The sequence below is a fragment of the Acanthaster planci genome, linkage group LG03, assembly GCF_054643075.1.
Source record: "Acanthaster planci isolate LZ-2023a linkage group LG03, COTS_SCS, whole genome shotgun sequence".
In the NCBI taxonomy this organism is placed as follows: Eukaryota; Metazoa; Echinodermata; class Asteroidea; order Valvatida; family Acanthasteridae; genus Acanthaster; species Acanthaster planci.
This window is the reverse complement of record NC_141779.1, coordinates 11,704,686-11,722,196: the sequence shown is the minus strand read 5'-3', so window position 1 is coordinate 11,722,196 and position 17,511 is coordinate 11,704,686. Positions and strand designations below refer to the sequence as shown.

General features: G+C 40.6%; 1 protein-coding gene across 1 annotated transcript; it reads left to right on the top strand.

Annotated features, from left to right (window-relative positions):
• The first annotated feature begins 44 nt into the window (after positions 1-44).
• Positions 45-17,309, top strand: cdc37 (cell division cycle 37, HSP90 cochaperone). The gene is made up of 9 exons (XM_022250287.2): positions 45-181; positions 2,817-2,950; positions 4,738-4,807; positions 5,400-5,489; positions 7,272-7,544; positions 8,275-8,390; positions 13,227-13,347; positions 14,025-14,102; positions 14,310-17,309. Exons 1-9 carry the CDS (start codon positions 149-151, stop codon positions 14,550-14,552), a joined length of 1,158 nt encoding a protein of 385 aa, XP_022105979.1. The 5' UTR covers positions 45-148; the 3' UTR covers positions 14,553-17,309.
• Positions 17,310-17,511: the final 202 nt, after the last annotated feature.

Genomic DNA, 17,511 nt, shown 5'->3' with positions numbered 1-17,511 from the left:
GGAACACCGACTATTTTCTGGGAAAAACTCGGACGAGAATATTCTCGAATTTCCGGTAAAAGTTTCATGTATCACATAATTTTATCAGTTCTTCTATACAACTTCGTTGGCATAAAACATGAAATAGCCGTACATTCTGGGAGCCAAAATGGTGGACTACAGCAAGTGGGATCACATCGAGGTAAGAAATGTCTGTTTTTGACGGCACTGGGCCCCTCTCTCCATTTTGTGTACATTTGTTGAGACATTAGAATCCTTAATAACACGTCACTTCCTTCAGTGATAATATTTGCTTTGACACCAGGCCACACATCATCGAAAAGACTCGGCGTGTTTTGTCAATATCTGGGCTGGCTGCCCAATATCTGGACAATTTATGTTCGCACTCGCAGCGTAGCATTAGCAATGCGCAAATGCTGTTGCCTTGAATTTGAAGGATGTTCTTTGTTATTTTAATTAGTTAAGATGAATGCACAACGAATTTAATTTGGCCTTCCCTCGTGATACAAAGCCCTTGCCCTCTAACTCCGCCTTAGCCATGTTACTGTTAGCCTTACAAAAGTCAAATTATGATCATGACCATAGAGGCGCACATCACAACGGCTAGGCCTAGTAGTGCCCTAGGCTAAGCGTTTTTCATGTTTCATTTGCGCAAGCGCAGAAGACTGAGCAGAGGGGAACAACTTAATCATGTTTATGACAACAATGTTGTGTACTGTTTGGCGAATGGATGCTCGCGATTGTTATTGTTGTACTTGTAGACAATTTGTTCCCCTCTAACGTTACAACTAGCTTTGTTCACTTAGGACCTAAGCCCTACTCGTGCAGCGTACTAAAGTCAACATAGCGACAGAATGGGAAATTGGGTTATTCGGAGAAGTCCCTTTAGGCCTATATGGAGACATAAATATCCACATGCTATTCTCCCATATACATGTACATGTACATGTAGGATTTAAGTTGTTTTTAGGAACTTTGTGCCATGTCGCTTGATTAACTATAGGGCTTAGGTTGTGTATTAAAGGATTGATGTCCCGAAAAATTGTTTTGATGCAGTCTTTTTGGGGTCAGCTCATACATGTAAGTCCGATGCCTCATAATTTTGATGCCTCATAAGTTCGAAAAAAGCATTAGAAAAAGTCCATAAGTCTGACACCTCATAGGTCCGAGGCCTCATAAGTCCGACAAATGCGCTTAAAAGTTCTAACGTTTTTTGGGCCCACGGCATAGATCCAACGCCTCAAAAAATCCTCGAAAGTCCAACTTTTGATTTGATGCTCGTTACGAGCATATGAAAACGGCACTAGGAACAAGACTGGTTCTCGGTGTCAAGTATGATGTACTATTTATGACACGCAGCATCGATCGCGCAGGCCCGCATTACTTTATGTTTCACAGTCAATCACACTGACGCCTCATATGAAGTCCGACACCTTGTTGGTCTGACGTCGGATTCATGAGGCGTCGGACCTTTGAGGCGTCAGACTTACAATACGCACCCGCCTTTCCCCCACCCCCTTACATAGAGTGTACATGTATATGTCCCACTGCAGACTTCAGTTGTAATCCTAGAAGTGCTGAGAAGTAAACTGTAGAATATGTTTTCATATGGCAGCCTTGGGTGTTTCCTTCTGCTGAATCCAATTGTGGCATTAATTAAAAGGATCCCCAGGGCAGTGGTAGGATCACCAAGCCTCTTGAAAAAAAGTCCCCATTTAGGAGGACGTTCCAGATCTCTTTTGGGGGGCTGATTTTGTCTCTGAATAAAGGGACTTCACTGAGCTTAGGGACAGCCTTAGAGATACACATGTATCATATAGCTGTGTTCCTACATACATGTAGTTCTATGGTGATATACATTGTACATGTATGCGCCCATACTGTTTAAGTTTTGGCTTCCTTCAAGTCCTTGTTAGCTTAGTATTGTTAGGCTTCATGTGGAACTTTAGTTTGTTATTATTTCCTGTATTGTCGCACTACTACGTGTGACTTGAAGGATTTTGATTTTTATTGGTTTGTAACGCTATGGGTTTTTTAATACAGCAATACAGCTCTAGGCTAAGCGTTTGGCCTTCCCTATTAAGTTATGACAAATTGGGTTACAGTTATGTATACATGTACGTTAAAAATATCCACTTCCTCAATCAAATCTTCCCCCCAAACGCTGCCTATACTATACTAATCCATATCTAAACTCCAATGACCTTCATGTATGGGGTCCAGACCATGTAACCCGCTATTTTGGGCAAACAGAGCATTTTTACTCACCATCCTCGCATTCTCCACATGAAAATGAACTGAACACATCGCACACTTAGTCTGCATGACACACTGCGCGTATATCAGATTGATGGTTGAACGTTGTACCAGTTTGTATCTCTTATTTTTAAGAGAGCACCTCCATATTTTCACTGCTAAATTTTTAGGCCATTTTATTGCTTTCAGATGGCCAGTAGGTTACTGCAGGGAAAGTTAGTGGCGTCCATACAGGTGTGACTCCGTATACTGGTACTTCTAGCACGGACGAATGTTTGGGCCTAGATTTTAGATGTACATGTATACGTGTACATATGCGAATTTTCCCATTGTTTTGGACACATTTGAGAAAAAATAAACAACTTCAAAAAATACAACAGCAGAGGTAAAATTTAAAAACAAGGTACAATTTTAAAAAGTTTAATAAAAACATACAAATGGACCATTGTTTGTGATATTGTATCCCGGAATCACAGATTGGCTGGCAGCATGGCTGAGTGGCAAACATTATTCTCATTGATTTGTTTTTAAAGTTGTAACTTTGCAATTTTTTTTGGCAGATATCTGACGATGAAGATGAGACACATCCCAACATCGACACACCCAGTCTCTTCAGATGGAGACATCAAGCGAGGCTGGATAGAATGGATGAAGCAAAGAAAGAAAAGGAACGCGTTGAAAATGAGTCTCTGCAGTGAGTAGACTGACTGAAAATTTGGGACACTTGATGCTTCCCCTCAGAATTTAAATTTAGCCTTCATACACGTATGTACAAGTACATTGTACCGTACTTGGCTGATGGAAGGCTAAGAGCTGGATCTTTTGGCGATTAATTTAACCGCTGAAAAGCGATTAAAGGTCCAGACAATGTAACTTTTTAACGCAGTTCTTGTGAGAAGTACATGTACTCCTTTGTGACCCAATTTGGATTGATTTTTAAAATTTTTTGTTGTGCCACTTTCATTTACAGTGCATTTTAGCACCTTCCTAATTCCGTCTAGGCTATCGCGTGCTGACGCCATGTGGACTGGGTGCTGTGCATGCACGCCTGGCCACTGCCATTCAGAAAATCACAGCGTACTTCTTCACTCGGTGGGCAAATGCGCGCACATTCACGATCTGAACCTCAATATTTCTAAGCCATTTCCGACCCATTCTTTTTCCAAAAATAAAACCTAGTTTCTTGTAGATGTACCGGAAAGCCTCTAAACACTTGAAAAAGATGCCCGTTTGTAGCAAATCATACTTCCAGAAAACATGACTTTTTGCAGAATTTTTGAGGAGGAGTTCTGGCAACTCAAACCCTATCCATGTGAGCAATTGATGAAAAAAAGTGTGGTCCCTAGAGCTAGAAATCAATTTAGTGCATCATGTTTATGGGGAGTCGGGGGCCACGTGTTTGTTCACCAAAATGATCCATGCTCGCAACGCGTGTGCATTGGCCCATTTTGGTCCCTACATACATAGGCCCAGTACACAACCACTGCTCACATCCTTTTAGAGTTTGTTTGCTCCATGCCTCTGATGTCAGTGCTGTCTAGAATCTATCTGGCTAACTGAGCAGGTTTTTACACCAACATTTTTACACCTTTTCACATCGTTTTCGCATTATTTTTGCACGGTTTTTGCATTATTTTTGCACAGTTTTTACATTAATTTTGCAAATTTGCACACATATTTTTGCTCACAGCATTTGTAAATATTTCACGCCGTGTCCTTTTCACACATATTTTGTACTGTTTTGCAATTTTTTTGCACCATTTTGCACATTTCTATACCATTTTCGCACATTTTCACACCAGATTCACTGTGGATTTGCAGAGGTGAAAAGTAGCAGTCAAAATGCGAAATTTGCCTGCGATTGCAAATTCTTTTCCCTTTTTTCCCTAGTCGTTTTTCCCAAGGTTAACTTTCAGTGGCACTCTACTGTAAATAGTTTTCTTCCAATCCAGAGGAGTAAAAAATTGCAAAAAACATATTCTCAATTCAATGTTCCTGAAGTTCACATCATAGACCATTTAAAGTTACTGCAGGTTGTGTTCTGCTTGTTTTTTTCTGTGCCTAGGCTCAGTCTGCTCATTATTTAGACTTGGGCCATGCTCCAGCTTGGGTCAGCTGTTGGACTTGATACGAGCAGTAAATTTGACTTGAGACCAGGGTTGCCGATTTTCTTATTTTTTAAAAATTGTTGACAAGTTGGCTTCATTCTATTCCAGAGCAAGCACATGTACATGTGAGCTGTGTATGACTAACCTGATGTACGTGTATATCATGATTGAAATTGGTTTAAATTGGTCAACCCTGTTTTTTCAGTTCTAAAATTATTTGTTCCAGCAAAGCCATTGTTGCCATAACAGATGTTTGTCATGAAAACATAATCTACTGCCAGAAATTTTCCCCTGAATAATTGAAACAAAATCTCATTTCACGATGGACATCTCATATTTGACCCACTTCTTTTGTGAATTTTGATTGCATCAGAGTCAAAGTCAAACTGGAACAGACAAGAAAACAGCTAGAGGAATTGAAGACTTCTGGAAATACAGACAAGGTACATGTACATGTAATTCTTACCTAAAGAAAATGACCTGTTCTGTCTCTGGGCTGATGAATTTATTGTGATCAATGTTTCAAAGATGGAAAAGACAACTGACTGAACAAGGCATTAACTGGAAACAATTTTTGTGAATAAATCTGTGTTTTTTGTGAAATTGATTAGAGGATTTAATTCAGAATGTTGTACAAGTGTAATAGAAATGTGTTCATGCTGAAATAATCAGAAGTGAATTGTGGATATTTTCAGTAGTAATTAACTAATTGATGGACATGTACAAACAGCAAAAAAAAACAGTGTAAGGAAAAATAAAGAGGCTGTATTTGGGTAGTCATTTGGGCCATTGTTGTTGGTTGGCCTGATACCCCCCCAGCTTTTATTTCTGATCAAACATGAGTCAAAATTTCTGCGGAGATCTTTTGACATTGCTGTTTAAATTGCTTGATGTTTTGACTAGCACCCCCTGACTAATGGTTATTGGTTGAGCGCTTAACAGTTAAATTTTGGTCTTTATTCTTAGTTGAACGGCATGAAAATATCTCTCTTTTGTCATTGGAACATTGTGTTCGTTTTATCAATTTCTTTACAGATCAACAAAGTGGAGGAGGAACTGCACGATTTGGAAGAACAGACCAAGAAATGGAGAGAAAAAGAAGAAGAACTTGCCAAAAAGGAGAAAGTAAGTATCGACCTTAAACAAGCCTGCTTTCAGCCCAAACCAGCCCAGATTCCTCGTCTGCTAGAAATGGGCTTGCTTGTAACTCATTGCCTGGATCCCACAAAGTCCAGTGACCCATGTCTACCAGAAGCACGCCTGCTTTCAACCCATTGTAGACCAGATCAGACAATCTGATGTCTTTCTCAGGCAGGTCTGCCCTCAACCCATCGTAGCCTAGACATGCCAAATCACACAATCTGATGTCTGTCAGAGGCAGCCCTGCTGTCACCCTACTGTAGCCCAGATCACACAATCTGATGTCTGTCAGAGGCAGCCATGCTGTCAACTAATTGTAGTCCAGATCACACAATCTGATGTCTGTCAGAGGCAGTTCTGCTGTCAACCCACTGTAGCCCAGATCACACAATTTGATGTCTGTCAGAGGCAAGTCTGCCCTCAACCTATCGTAGCCTAGACATGCCAAATCACACAGTCTGATGTCTCTCAGAGGCAGGCCTGCCCTCAACCCATTGTAGTCCAGACCACACAACCTGAAGTCTGTCAGAGGCAGGTGTGCCCTCAACCCATTGTAGTCCAGATCACACAACCTGATGTCTGTCAGAGGCAGGGTTGCCCTCAACCCATTGTTGCCCAAATCACACAACCTGATGTCTGTCAGAGGCAGGGTTGCCCTCAACCCATTGTAGTCCAGATCACACAACCTGATGTCTGTCAGAGGCAGGGTTGCCCTCAACCCATTGTAGTCCATATCACACAACCTAATGTCTGTCAGAGGCAGGGTTGCCCTCAACCCATTGTAGTCCAGATCACACAACCTGATGTCTGTCAGAGGCAGGGTTGCCCTCAACCCATTGTAGTCCAGATCACACAACCTGATGTCTGTCAGAGGCAGGGTTGCCCTCAACCCATTGTAGTCCAGATCACACAACCTGATGTCTGTTAGAGGCAGGGTTGCCCTGAACCCATTGTAGTCCATATCACACAATCTGATGTCTGTTAGAGGCAGGGTTGCCCTGAACCCATTGTAGTCCAGATCACACAACCTGATGTCTGTTAGAGGCAGGGTTGCCCTCAACCCATTGTAGTCCATATCACACAATCTGATGTCTGTTAGAGGCAGGCCTGCCCTTAACCCATTGTTGCCAGATTGAACAGTTTGATGTCTGTCTGAAGTACTGTAGGCTTGCTTTCAGCCAGTTGTAGCTCAGATTACACAATCTGATGTCTTTCAGAGGCAGGCCTACTTTCAACTCATTTTAGCCCAGATCACACCAAATTTAACTTGCCTACTATAAGCAGCCGTGTTTGCAACCCATTCAAGCGTAGATCCCACAGAATGTAATATTTAGCAGATCCAGGCCTTTTTTGAAAGATTGATGCCTCCAGAAACTCTTCTCTTGGGGGTTTGATGTCCCTTGAAAGCTACATCAGAATAAATGTCCCAGTGGGTTTTTTACAGCATGACCCTGCATTTTAGCAACCTTACCAAGATTTATTTTTTCTGAACCCCCTTCGTAGAGAGCACAAACTGAAAAGCAAAAATGTGAAGGCATTATGGAAGAAATGTTGTGGTCTGTATTGTACAACTGACTCTCAAACATCAACATGTTTCATGCCTCACTTAGTCATGAAAAAGTGGCTGTGGTGTCTTGTCATTTCAAAAGGTCAGGATGTTTGGATATTTTGAGCAGAATAATACTGTATCAGGGTACAAGTGGTTATGAAATAAAACTGTGGCCAAGTGATTGAGAAGAGATAATGGTTTTTACTTGTCTACCTCAGCTCACGCCGTGGAACGTGGACACCTTGAGCCACGACGGCTTTAGCAGCACGCGCATCAACAAGTACAAGCCAAAGGAAGAGGAGATGACGGAGGAGGAGCTGGACAAGAAACAGGCCCGGTTCGTCCAGAAGCATGAGAAAGACATCAAGACGTATGGCATGTACCGGCGGTGGGACGATACAGGCGACTTCCTGCTGGAGCACACCGAACTGGTCTGCGAGGAGACGGCTAACTACCTGGTCATCTGGGCCATCGACCTCATGGTGGAGAAGGTAAGTGCACCATTGCTCCCCCTGGATTTGTTTCTGTAAATACCGCACCCAAATGTATTGGTTGTGGCTGGAAATGACACACATTCCTATGTACATGTAAACTACTGGCAGATGGCTTTTTATTTTTCCCATAGAGTTGTGTGTTGTTGTTAGCTGCAGCCAGTTAATTCTGACACAACCTTGGGAAGTATCTCAAAAGTTGCAGTGATACTTAATATTTCTCTAGGAATATCTCCTGTCGGGAATAATAGGAGTGCCACCGAGAGGATCCCATGAACTTGGCAGTTCTTTTCAGTCTTTTTTTGGACACCTGCCATTCAGCCAAAATTTGTTTTGTATGTAAGTAATGACAAGTGTATGATAGGGCTCCAAGTACAATTGCATTTGTTTAGCAACATTCAAATCTGGTACATCAGTCGTTTGAAGCAGTCAATCCCGTACAATTCACTTACCATTAGAAAAGAAATATAAAAAGGATTTTGATAACAATATGCGAAGCTAGTCTGAAAATCTGCAGTTGTAAGTTGAAAGCAGTTACTGAAATGCGTGTGAGGTACGTTGTAAATTAAAAACTAAAGCACTTGTTAAGGTGTGAATTGTGAAAAAAAAATGATGTTCTGAGCCAGTGGATCTAGTGTCACATTGTACATTACTTATCCCAGTTGAAGCTAACTTATCTGAATGACCATAAGATTGGTAATACATCATGTGTTGTCTGTGCTCTTTGCAGAAAGAAGGGTTAATGGAGCAGGTTGCCCACCAGACCATAGTCATGCAGTTCATGTTGGAGCTGGCTAGGAGCCTGAAGCAGGACCCAAGGGCCTGCATCCGGCCCTTCTTCCAAAAGTGAGTTGGCCCTGGCTATGCACTCCTTGCCCGTCTGGGGCTCTGGGGCAACAGACTATAATTACCGGTAGTGTGTTTCAGTGCACTTAGGGTATCAGTTTCGAAGGCAAAAAGCCTTTGGGTCATTTTATCAAATTCGGGTCCAAAATTGTGACAGTTTTTGTGTTGCTGTTACACTTGACTTGTGTAATTCGACATGGAAATGTTGGTGAAATTGACCTTAAACTGCTTTTATTTGTTTGGCAGGTAATTTGCTTTGCTTAATCTTTCTTGGAAAGATGTGAGAGGGACGCACAAAAAATTGGACCACAAATTTATAGAATGACCCATCCGCTTTGTTTTGAAACAGTACACCGCTGTTTTCGGCGTAGCACTCCCGCTGATTAGCACTGTAGACAAAGTGCTCAAGCTCCCCATCGATGAGTGATACAGATACTGCACGCTAATCAAGCCGCATTTGAAAAGATGCCACTAGCATTCACTGGGAACAAAGGAAATTGCGTAACACCTCACAATTCTGGGCTCTTTTTACAGTGTGGCAGGCCTGGCTGAAATACTCGGCTTCAGTGGAGGTTGCATGTCAGATTAGAGTAGCTGCCAGACAGTCATTTGTGTGGGTGTAAATGTCCATTAAATGAAATTATGAATTTTTGAAGAATTTTGGAAAACGGAAAATCTTGAAAATTGCCCATATGTAGGCACTGCATTTTTAAAAGCACCCAACAGGAGATAGTTAAGGATCTAAGGCTACATGTAACTATATTCTTTTCAGCACTTTAAAAATGCCATTATAAACAGTCACCGTTTGGGGATTTTAGACATATCAGTGGCATTGTAATGCCTGGTTTTCATATGAAAGGTTCATTTGAATTCAATTTTTTGTGTGAATCTTTCTTCAGTGATACCAAAATTGTTAAAAATTGGGAAATCTGCCAAATATGAATGCTTAAATATGCTTTGGCCACTTCTGTACTCAAACTGTTGTCTGGATGTTTATGGGGTATTCTATTGTCCTGAAATCTCTCCAACATTTTAGGAAGGGCCATTCCTGAGGGCCAATCAGGTATCGATATGATGTTTATTTCCATATTGGTGAAGATCAGGAAAAGTAAATAATAACAGTACAAATATATAAATCGAGAGATTAGTGTAGGTAGAAAAGCATGAAGTTTTGTCAGAACTAAAGTCAGAACTAAAGTCTAGTCAGAGGAGCGGAAATAAAGAATTGACAGATTTAGCAACCAATGAGCGAATGTTGTTAAAACCAGGACTGGTACCACTATTCAAACTTTTTCCAATCTCAATCACTTCACAACAGCTGGTAGGTAACAAGTAAAGAGAAGAAGGGTTAGCATTGTGAAGATAATCCACGAAATGTAGATGAAATATTTACTAGAGAGAGAATAGCCAATGTTAGTAAAATAGGAATTTAAAGAATTAGCGATAATCTCTGGGTTAGAGACCATTTGATTACCAATGGAATAATTTTCCGGGGTTGAGACCTTTCTCCCTTTTCCAAGGATCTTATTGATTTCACACCAGGTGCTTTTTATGTAATTTTTACATTTGTCAAGCTTCTTGGCAAAATGGGATTTCTTGGCACGTCGGATAATGGAAGTCAGGCAGTTCCGGTAATTGTTGTAAAGCCGCTTATTTTCATCTGATAGATTTCGAAGGAAACATTGATATAATTCGTTTTTGCGGCAGCAGGAGTTGGCAATACCTGGAGTAATCCCGGGGTTTTTGGTCTTAATCTTGCCAGTACTTTTGGAAATGAGAGGAAAAGGAAGATTGTAACTACATGTATTTGTAAAGAGAGAGAGAAAAGTATCATAAGCAGAATCAGCTTGCTGACTGTCGAAAACTTCACTCCAATCCATAGCTTCGATATCAAGAGTAAACAAGCAAATGGTATTACTTTTTATATCCATTGTTGTTTAGGTCTCTGGATTCTGCTTCAAAGATAGAAAAACAGAGGGAGTAATATGAAATAAAGGCAACTAATCTGAGATGTCAGCAGTAAGAATACCTGCAGAGATAATAGAATCATTGTTAGTAAGGATGTTGTCAATAAGTGTGCTACTAATTGGTGTGATACAAGTGGGCTGGTCAATCAAAGGGGAAAGCCATATTAATAAAAGACAGTCACAAAGTCGTCTGTAGGTCGATGGTCAGTGCATTTCAATACGTCAAGATTAAAATCATCCATCAAATAGCACAGCTTCCTCTCTTTTAAAATGGCATTCTGACACAAATCAAACTGATATAAGGAATTTTCAGATTGAATACTAGGAGCCCTGTAGACATTTCCTATGATTAAATTACAGGCATGGTCATGTTCAATTTCACACACATTCATAATCATCTGAAATTTGCATCAGATCATCACGGACATGGAAATTCAGAGATTTAGAATGAACATGGCTGCTCCCCCTCCGAGTTTTTAAGAACAACGGGAAGAATGAATCAAGTTGTAATTAATCATGTGAACATACAGAGGAGGAGTTTCTCAGAACCACATTCTGTGAACCCACAGATGGTGAAGTTACAAGAGAGTGTAGAAAGAAAGTCCTGCACATCGTATCAAAATATCTGCAGAGGCTCCTGGAATTCAGGTTAAAAAAATTGAAAAAGAACCTTCTTGATGAGTGTTTAAGCTGTTGAACTCATCCCTGTGTACATGTATATTTAAGCATACGTTGTCGTCAACATTATCAAGCAAATCTTGGAAGTTATGTAACATAAGACTTTATTAAAGAATTGAAAATAAAGACAAAAACTATGTAAAGGGAAAACAACAATTAAGTAGGAGACAATAAACGAGGTTTAACAGAACAAAAATGTACCGTTATGTACAGCAAGAAAAAGAGAGATGAAGTGTTTTTATAAAAGACCTAGAGTAAAACAGGGTAACGACTAAATGAACGTAATCAGCAAGGTAAGCGAACAAAATAAACAAGAGTGATCACCAAAGCAGGTAAAACTGAAAGGTGAGTCATGGAGGTAAATAAAGTAATTGCAAATGTCAATGTTGAGGCGTTGACTAGCAGAAGCAAAGGAAACATACATGTAGGCGGGGATGCTGATGATCGGTTTGGTTGCTTGGTTGTAAAAGTGAACTAGAGAGCCACCTTTACCTTTCCACTTACCAGCCACAAACCGGTACTTGATGCCTTCTTGGTAGGCTTTAGCAGCATACACAGACCACTGTCTCTTTTCGTTGAGATCGATCCTGGTCAGGTCATCTCTGCAGTAGAATGGCTTGCAGGACAAGACTTGGCGTTGGCGCTGTAGGATCAAAATTTTATCCTGGTAGCAATTTAGCTTCATCAGTAGGTGTAGCGGTTTCCCATCAGATTTGGGGCTATTGTATTCATGCGCATGTCTTTTCTTGAGTGCGTGCACTTTAGTAATTCAAGACACCCTATAGAGGCTTTGCCCAGTAACCATCTTGCAGGGCAGTTCTTTTGTTCCCTAGGGAAACCAGCTTTATGCATACCCTGTTGAACAAAAATACTGGCTTGCAAGATGCAGAAATGCCAACATTTACGATTTAGGCGTAATTTTTACAATTTTTCTCCAATTAAGGTTTTAGGATCTCTATGTCATGTTTTACAATATTTTCATATCAGGGGAATTTTGTGAATAAAGTATAAAAACATGTGTCTTGACTCATATTACTTCATATAACATGTACCGTAAATACGTAGTTTGGTGTCAGTCTAGAAGTTGTGCAATTTTAGTGCCCAAAACGGTACATGTACCGGGTAATCTTATCAATCTATCTGTAGCAGTGTCGGAAATGGACTTACAGAGCTATGGCTACAGTACTTACAGTATATTGCGTATTTCTAATGCAGTAAAGACCTAGACAGCTCTTGCTCTCTGCAACATATTTTGAGTCAATGCTTGATTGTGTGCAATCTAGCACCTAAAATAGCCCCTAGTTCCCGTGGGCAGTGCATCAACAACATATGTTTGATCGGAAAGCAGCCAACCATGCAGTCAACTCGACTGATGCTGGTGTGAGATATGGATATGGAATGGACTTGACATATACAGTACATTGTACACCTGTTTATGATAGTCAGGTATTCCTACTGTTATTCAACATTTATGCGCTAGAAAACAATTGTAAAATTGTAAAATCAGGTCGCAGTGAAAATTTCCATTCCGTTTTGGTGCGACATTAACATTTCTCATGGCTCTGACATTGACAAGCACAGTAAAACAAAGAAACATGTTGAATTTTCGTCACTAACAGGAACATGTATGTGTACATATGTATGCTAATTTTTCTGATACATTTTTTTATGCTAATTTTTCTGTTCCTTTTTTTAAGCCTACGTTCATGTACATGTTTACATGTACATGAACGTAGGTTAAAAAAAGTTTTGCCTGAGGCACGTAGCAAATTACTCTATTTCGAGTTGCATTGTTGGCATCTCTGAAGATGGCAGCCATGCAAACGCTCTATAGGTCGAGAAAGGATGTAATACACGTGTACCACCTGTGTGCAAACAGGATGGCCCCACAGTAACAGCTTCTAATTCTCTTCACTGGATTTTAATATCTAGTACCTTAATCAATTCAAGTAAGTACTGCCTAATTGCTCTTTGAACCTCTGGGGTCAGAAACAAAAGTTCTGTTGTTTCAGTTCACTTGGTTGAGTTTTAGAGAATTGAGGGTGACTGTAAGTCATGGTAAAAGGGTAGAGAGCCCTCTTGTGACGTGTCTCTTTGGGGCTTTTCGATAATGGCCACACGGTCACAGTTCCTGTGCCATCTCTTTCCACTATCTCCAGTAAATCTCCACTATTTTTTCCTATGTCCACAGGATCAAGAGTGCTGACAAGAAGTATATGGAGTCCTTCCATGAGGAGCTGGAACTCTTCAAAGAGCGCATCCGCAAGAAGGCCCAGGAGAGGATCGACCGGGCTATGAAGGAAGCAGAGGAGGTGAGAAGAGGTGGTTTTATTTTAAAAACCTGTTCAGTTTGACTCGCTTTGCCTTTTAATATCACCGTCTGCTCCTCCATGCTGGAACAAGAGATGATGTGTTTCTACCTAGCGATAACAGCCCTACATCTATGGTGGAAACACAGCACTTGCGTGCACAGGTTCACGTGCGTTTGGACGTGCCTTGTCTATGATTGGAATATACCATCTTCACATGTAAATGCATTTGCAGTAGCCTGGTTGAAAACCAACCTGTCTCTTCTTTGCTAGCAAGGGGTTCTTTAAGTCAGAGGGGAGAACTGCGATGCCAAACTATTATGTTACTAACACTGTAATGTGACACCGGAATGCACTGCACCTGTTCTGTACTCAGGTCTACAAGTTGAGGATGATTTGTTGACTGTTGCCTTTTTGATTCCGGTTTCAATTAGTAAAATGACTGATTCAGTAAGGGTTCATCTTACACAGTGAGTAAACAGCATTTGTTGAGAAAGGATATGTTCACCTGGATCTTACAAGAATTTCTCTTTATTCCTTCTCCCAAAAGTCTCCGAAAAGTTCCCTAGTTGAAATTGTCCCAGTTGCCCTAATGATCACAGGAGTTTGCGTACTGTATTCCTTGTCAATCAGGAGATCATGTTACGTGGAATTTTTAAAATATTGTTCTTGCCTTGAAGGAGATGGAAAAGGAACGACAGGCGAGACTAGGTCCTGGTGGCCTGGATCCAGTAGAGGTCTTTGAGTCGCTACCCCCGGTTAGTTGATGTTATAATTTTTGTTTGGTTTCACCTCCGTGTCCTTGTTGCCTTTGTGTGTCACTGTGCCTCTTGGTGGTAGTTGAATTCTTTAATTTTTTAAAAAATGGGTTGGGGATTCACAGTAATAGTGACATGTACCAGGTACATGTATAGTCTCCTCAAGTTCTGGCATTTGAAGGTTCCTACATTTTCTTTTTTCACCAGGAACTCCAAAAATGCTTTGAGAGCAAAGACATTTCCATGCTTCAGAAGGTCGTGGGCACCATGGACCCAGCCGACGCGGAATACCACATCAAACGGTGCGTGGACTCAGGTCTGTGGGTGCCTGGGGGTGGGGAGAAGGATGAAGGAGGGGCGGGGGATGCAGCAAAGGGAGGAGTAGCCAGTGAGAATGTTGAATTGGATGACGTAGCAAAGAATGAGGAACCGACTTACGAATCTGTGTAAAAGAGTACTAGATGTTACGAGAATGATAACATTGATATTTTCTGTCGTACATTGACCTTTGATGTTGCTATTTCAAGTGGATGCAGAGAAAGGAATACTTTAAAGGAATACAGTAAGCCTATGGAGGAAGTGGAAGTTTAGATACATTGTGCACATACCAGAGGCCTTACCACTGTGGACTGCATGTAACATAAAACATGGTAAAAGGGGGTTTCCTAAAAAGGGGGCTAGCGGCGATATATTGTTGCCAGCTTTCCACAGTTCCGAACCTGTTATACATCAGCACACATGCTATATACTCAGCGTTGCATGGAAATTGTTTTCAACTGAATAATGTTACACTCCTTTTGCCTGCAAAAGGGAGTGTAACATTGCTTTGTTAATTATCTCACTGTTTGGGTGTTCAAGATGTGGCAAACATTGCTTACCTCTGCAGGTTCCTTTTACCTGGTGTCTGTGTTGCATGCTCTGCTTGTTACAATTGATAATTGGAGGTTCCAGCTAATTTTTGGTAATGTGAGTTTAAGTGTACTGAATATGCGATTAAAAAGTTTAACTGGCACACACTTGGTATAATAAAAAATGCCCATGTTTGCCTTTTAGAATACAGAGAACCATTCATGTGAGGTAGTACACAGATCTCTGTTCAAGTCCTTAGTATGATCTGAGCTGGGTTATTATAAAGCAATTACTACATACATGTAACAAACACAGCATGAAAATGCAGCATACATTGCCCATGTAGACATTTGTAATATACGGATAATGCATTGTAATGCTTGCCAGTGCAATGAAAAGAATAATTTCAGAAAGTGACAGATGATGGAAAAGTCCATAAAACCTTGTGGAATAGACCATTTCATCTTCCACTTTCTGAAATGGTTTCTTCCACTGCACGTATGTAAAACATTTGCCATCATGTTTGTACCATGCTTTAAATGAATTCCTGACGTAATCTTTGTCTGAATAAATGCCTGCACTTATTGGAAAAGTTGCTGGTTGAAATGTAGCGGGTAGTTGAAAAGTAGCTAGAAGTCTCAAAGTAGCTGGTTACAGCTGGAATCAAACAGGAAGTTTTCCTTCGAAACCATTGCTGACTTTTTTAGATCACCAGCTGGTGATGGGGGGGACATGTAAAACTACATGATGCTGGCATGTCCAAATCTGGTGCCATATTTGTTGGGAGGGGTTTCAAACTGAAATTTCTCAATGTAAAAAAATGATCTTTTCATGGCTAAAGCTTTACATGCTTCGGGAAAGAAGGGAAATGAAACAATCCCCAAATCTACCTTTTTAATTTATGATAAAAATACCATGAGATTCCCATTTTGGGGAGGGAAGGGATGGTCTCTGTTGGACCCCTTGATCCAATGGTATATGTAGGTAGTGGTCATAGAGTGGCTGGGTCATTCCATGAGGTTGGGGCACAATTTGTGATGGTGTCCATTGTTACGTGGGTTCCGTAAAAATGAACAGCTACATGCTACTCCGTGCATGTGGATTCAAAATTATACATCTTGCAAGGCTGAATACAGAGGTGTGTGTTATTTTTACATTGTAAATGATTCTACAGGTCAGGACAGGTAGTAAAAGTTACCCATGTAACAAGGACACCGTCACATGTGCCCCAACCTCATGAAATGACCCGGCTCCTGGTTGAGTTTTGTCAATGTGTGTTGTACATACTGTTCTCATGCCACACACTGTGGATTAGAGAATTTTTTTGTGGCAGAGCTGCACTGTTTAATTCAATGGCATGTGATTGACAACATACATGTACTGTCCCAATTAGATGACAGATATTTAAGTTTTTCAAATCAGCCTGATATCTTTATTATAGAACATGCTTAATTCTCCCCAGTTTGATACAGCCTATTATACAGGCCACATTAATTGATCTTTACCAGAACAATTTCTGCTGCATTTTATCCAGTGAACTGTTTTTGTGGTTGGCTGTGTTAACGATGATGTACATGTATCCCAGTATAGATCAGACAAATGTACATGTAGATTTATCTGAGGAGATGCCACTCTTTTAAGCAGCATTGCACTTGTGCATTTTGCATGCAGTTTTGCGAGTCAAACATCCAAGTGACCAAAGATGCACGACACTTCGTGTACAACCTGTACAAATGCCTGGGGGCGCATTCATTAGTGCGATACATATGGCTGCAGTGGCATGCCCTGTGTATTTTTATTATGGCATTTGATTTTGGAAATTGTCCACACTGATACCTCATGGGTAAAACTGCTAACATCCTGGCAATTGGAAGGAAGAACGGATCTTATCCAACATGTACATCCAGGTGATCAGAGTTTGTGACCACTGTAAATACTGTCAAATCACAGGATTATATTCTTAGGTTAGCATTGTTATGATAATCAGATGTTGCCTTAAAAATGCTGTTGTACATTTACATCTTCTTTTTTTCTTTTTTTTTGGTATTCTTAAGATCTACATACTGGGGCATGTTTTGATGACCCAAACCATGAACATATTTTAGCTTTGGTCATTAGTTAAGCATTTTCCCAACTTGGTTAAGCCTCTGTGATGTCATTGTTCCGAGCGAACGAGAACCAAATGTTGTTGTTGGTTCAGTGCCAGTTCAATATGATGGAATACAAACAGAGTGAATAAGTGTAGTATATCTTTCAAAATTTGTTGTTACATGCAGCAACTCAAAGAGATACTCCTTCTAGAACATACGTGAAGAGAGAGCAGCATTGATGAGAAACATGCAGAATATTGAGTGTCAATGATGTTCATCCACAGTGTCATTCATTTCCTTGCATTTGCCTCTGTCAGATGATGTAACCGTTTGTAGTTCTCTGTTTTGGTGGGCCACCCTTAAAATATTCCTGGTTATTTTTTCAACTTCACATCTGTGTTTCTGGTTAGGGGTTGCCAAAACACGCCCCTGGTGACCTAATTATCAAACCTGATAGTCAGAATGGCAGT

Coding starts and splice junctions, on each gene's coding strand:
- cdc37 (XM_022250287.2), top strand. CDS start 149: ATGGTGGACTACAGCAAGTGGGATCACATCGAG. Junction 7,545..8,274: donor TCGACCTCATGGTGGAGAAG/GTAAGTGCACCA, acceptor TGCTCTTTGCAG/AAAGAAGGGTTAATGGAGCA. Junction 13,348..14,024: donor CTATGAAGGAAGCAGAGGAG/GTGAGAAGAGGT, acceptor CTTGCCTTGAAG/GAGATGGAAAAGGAACGACA.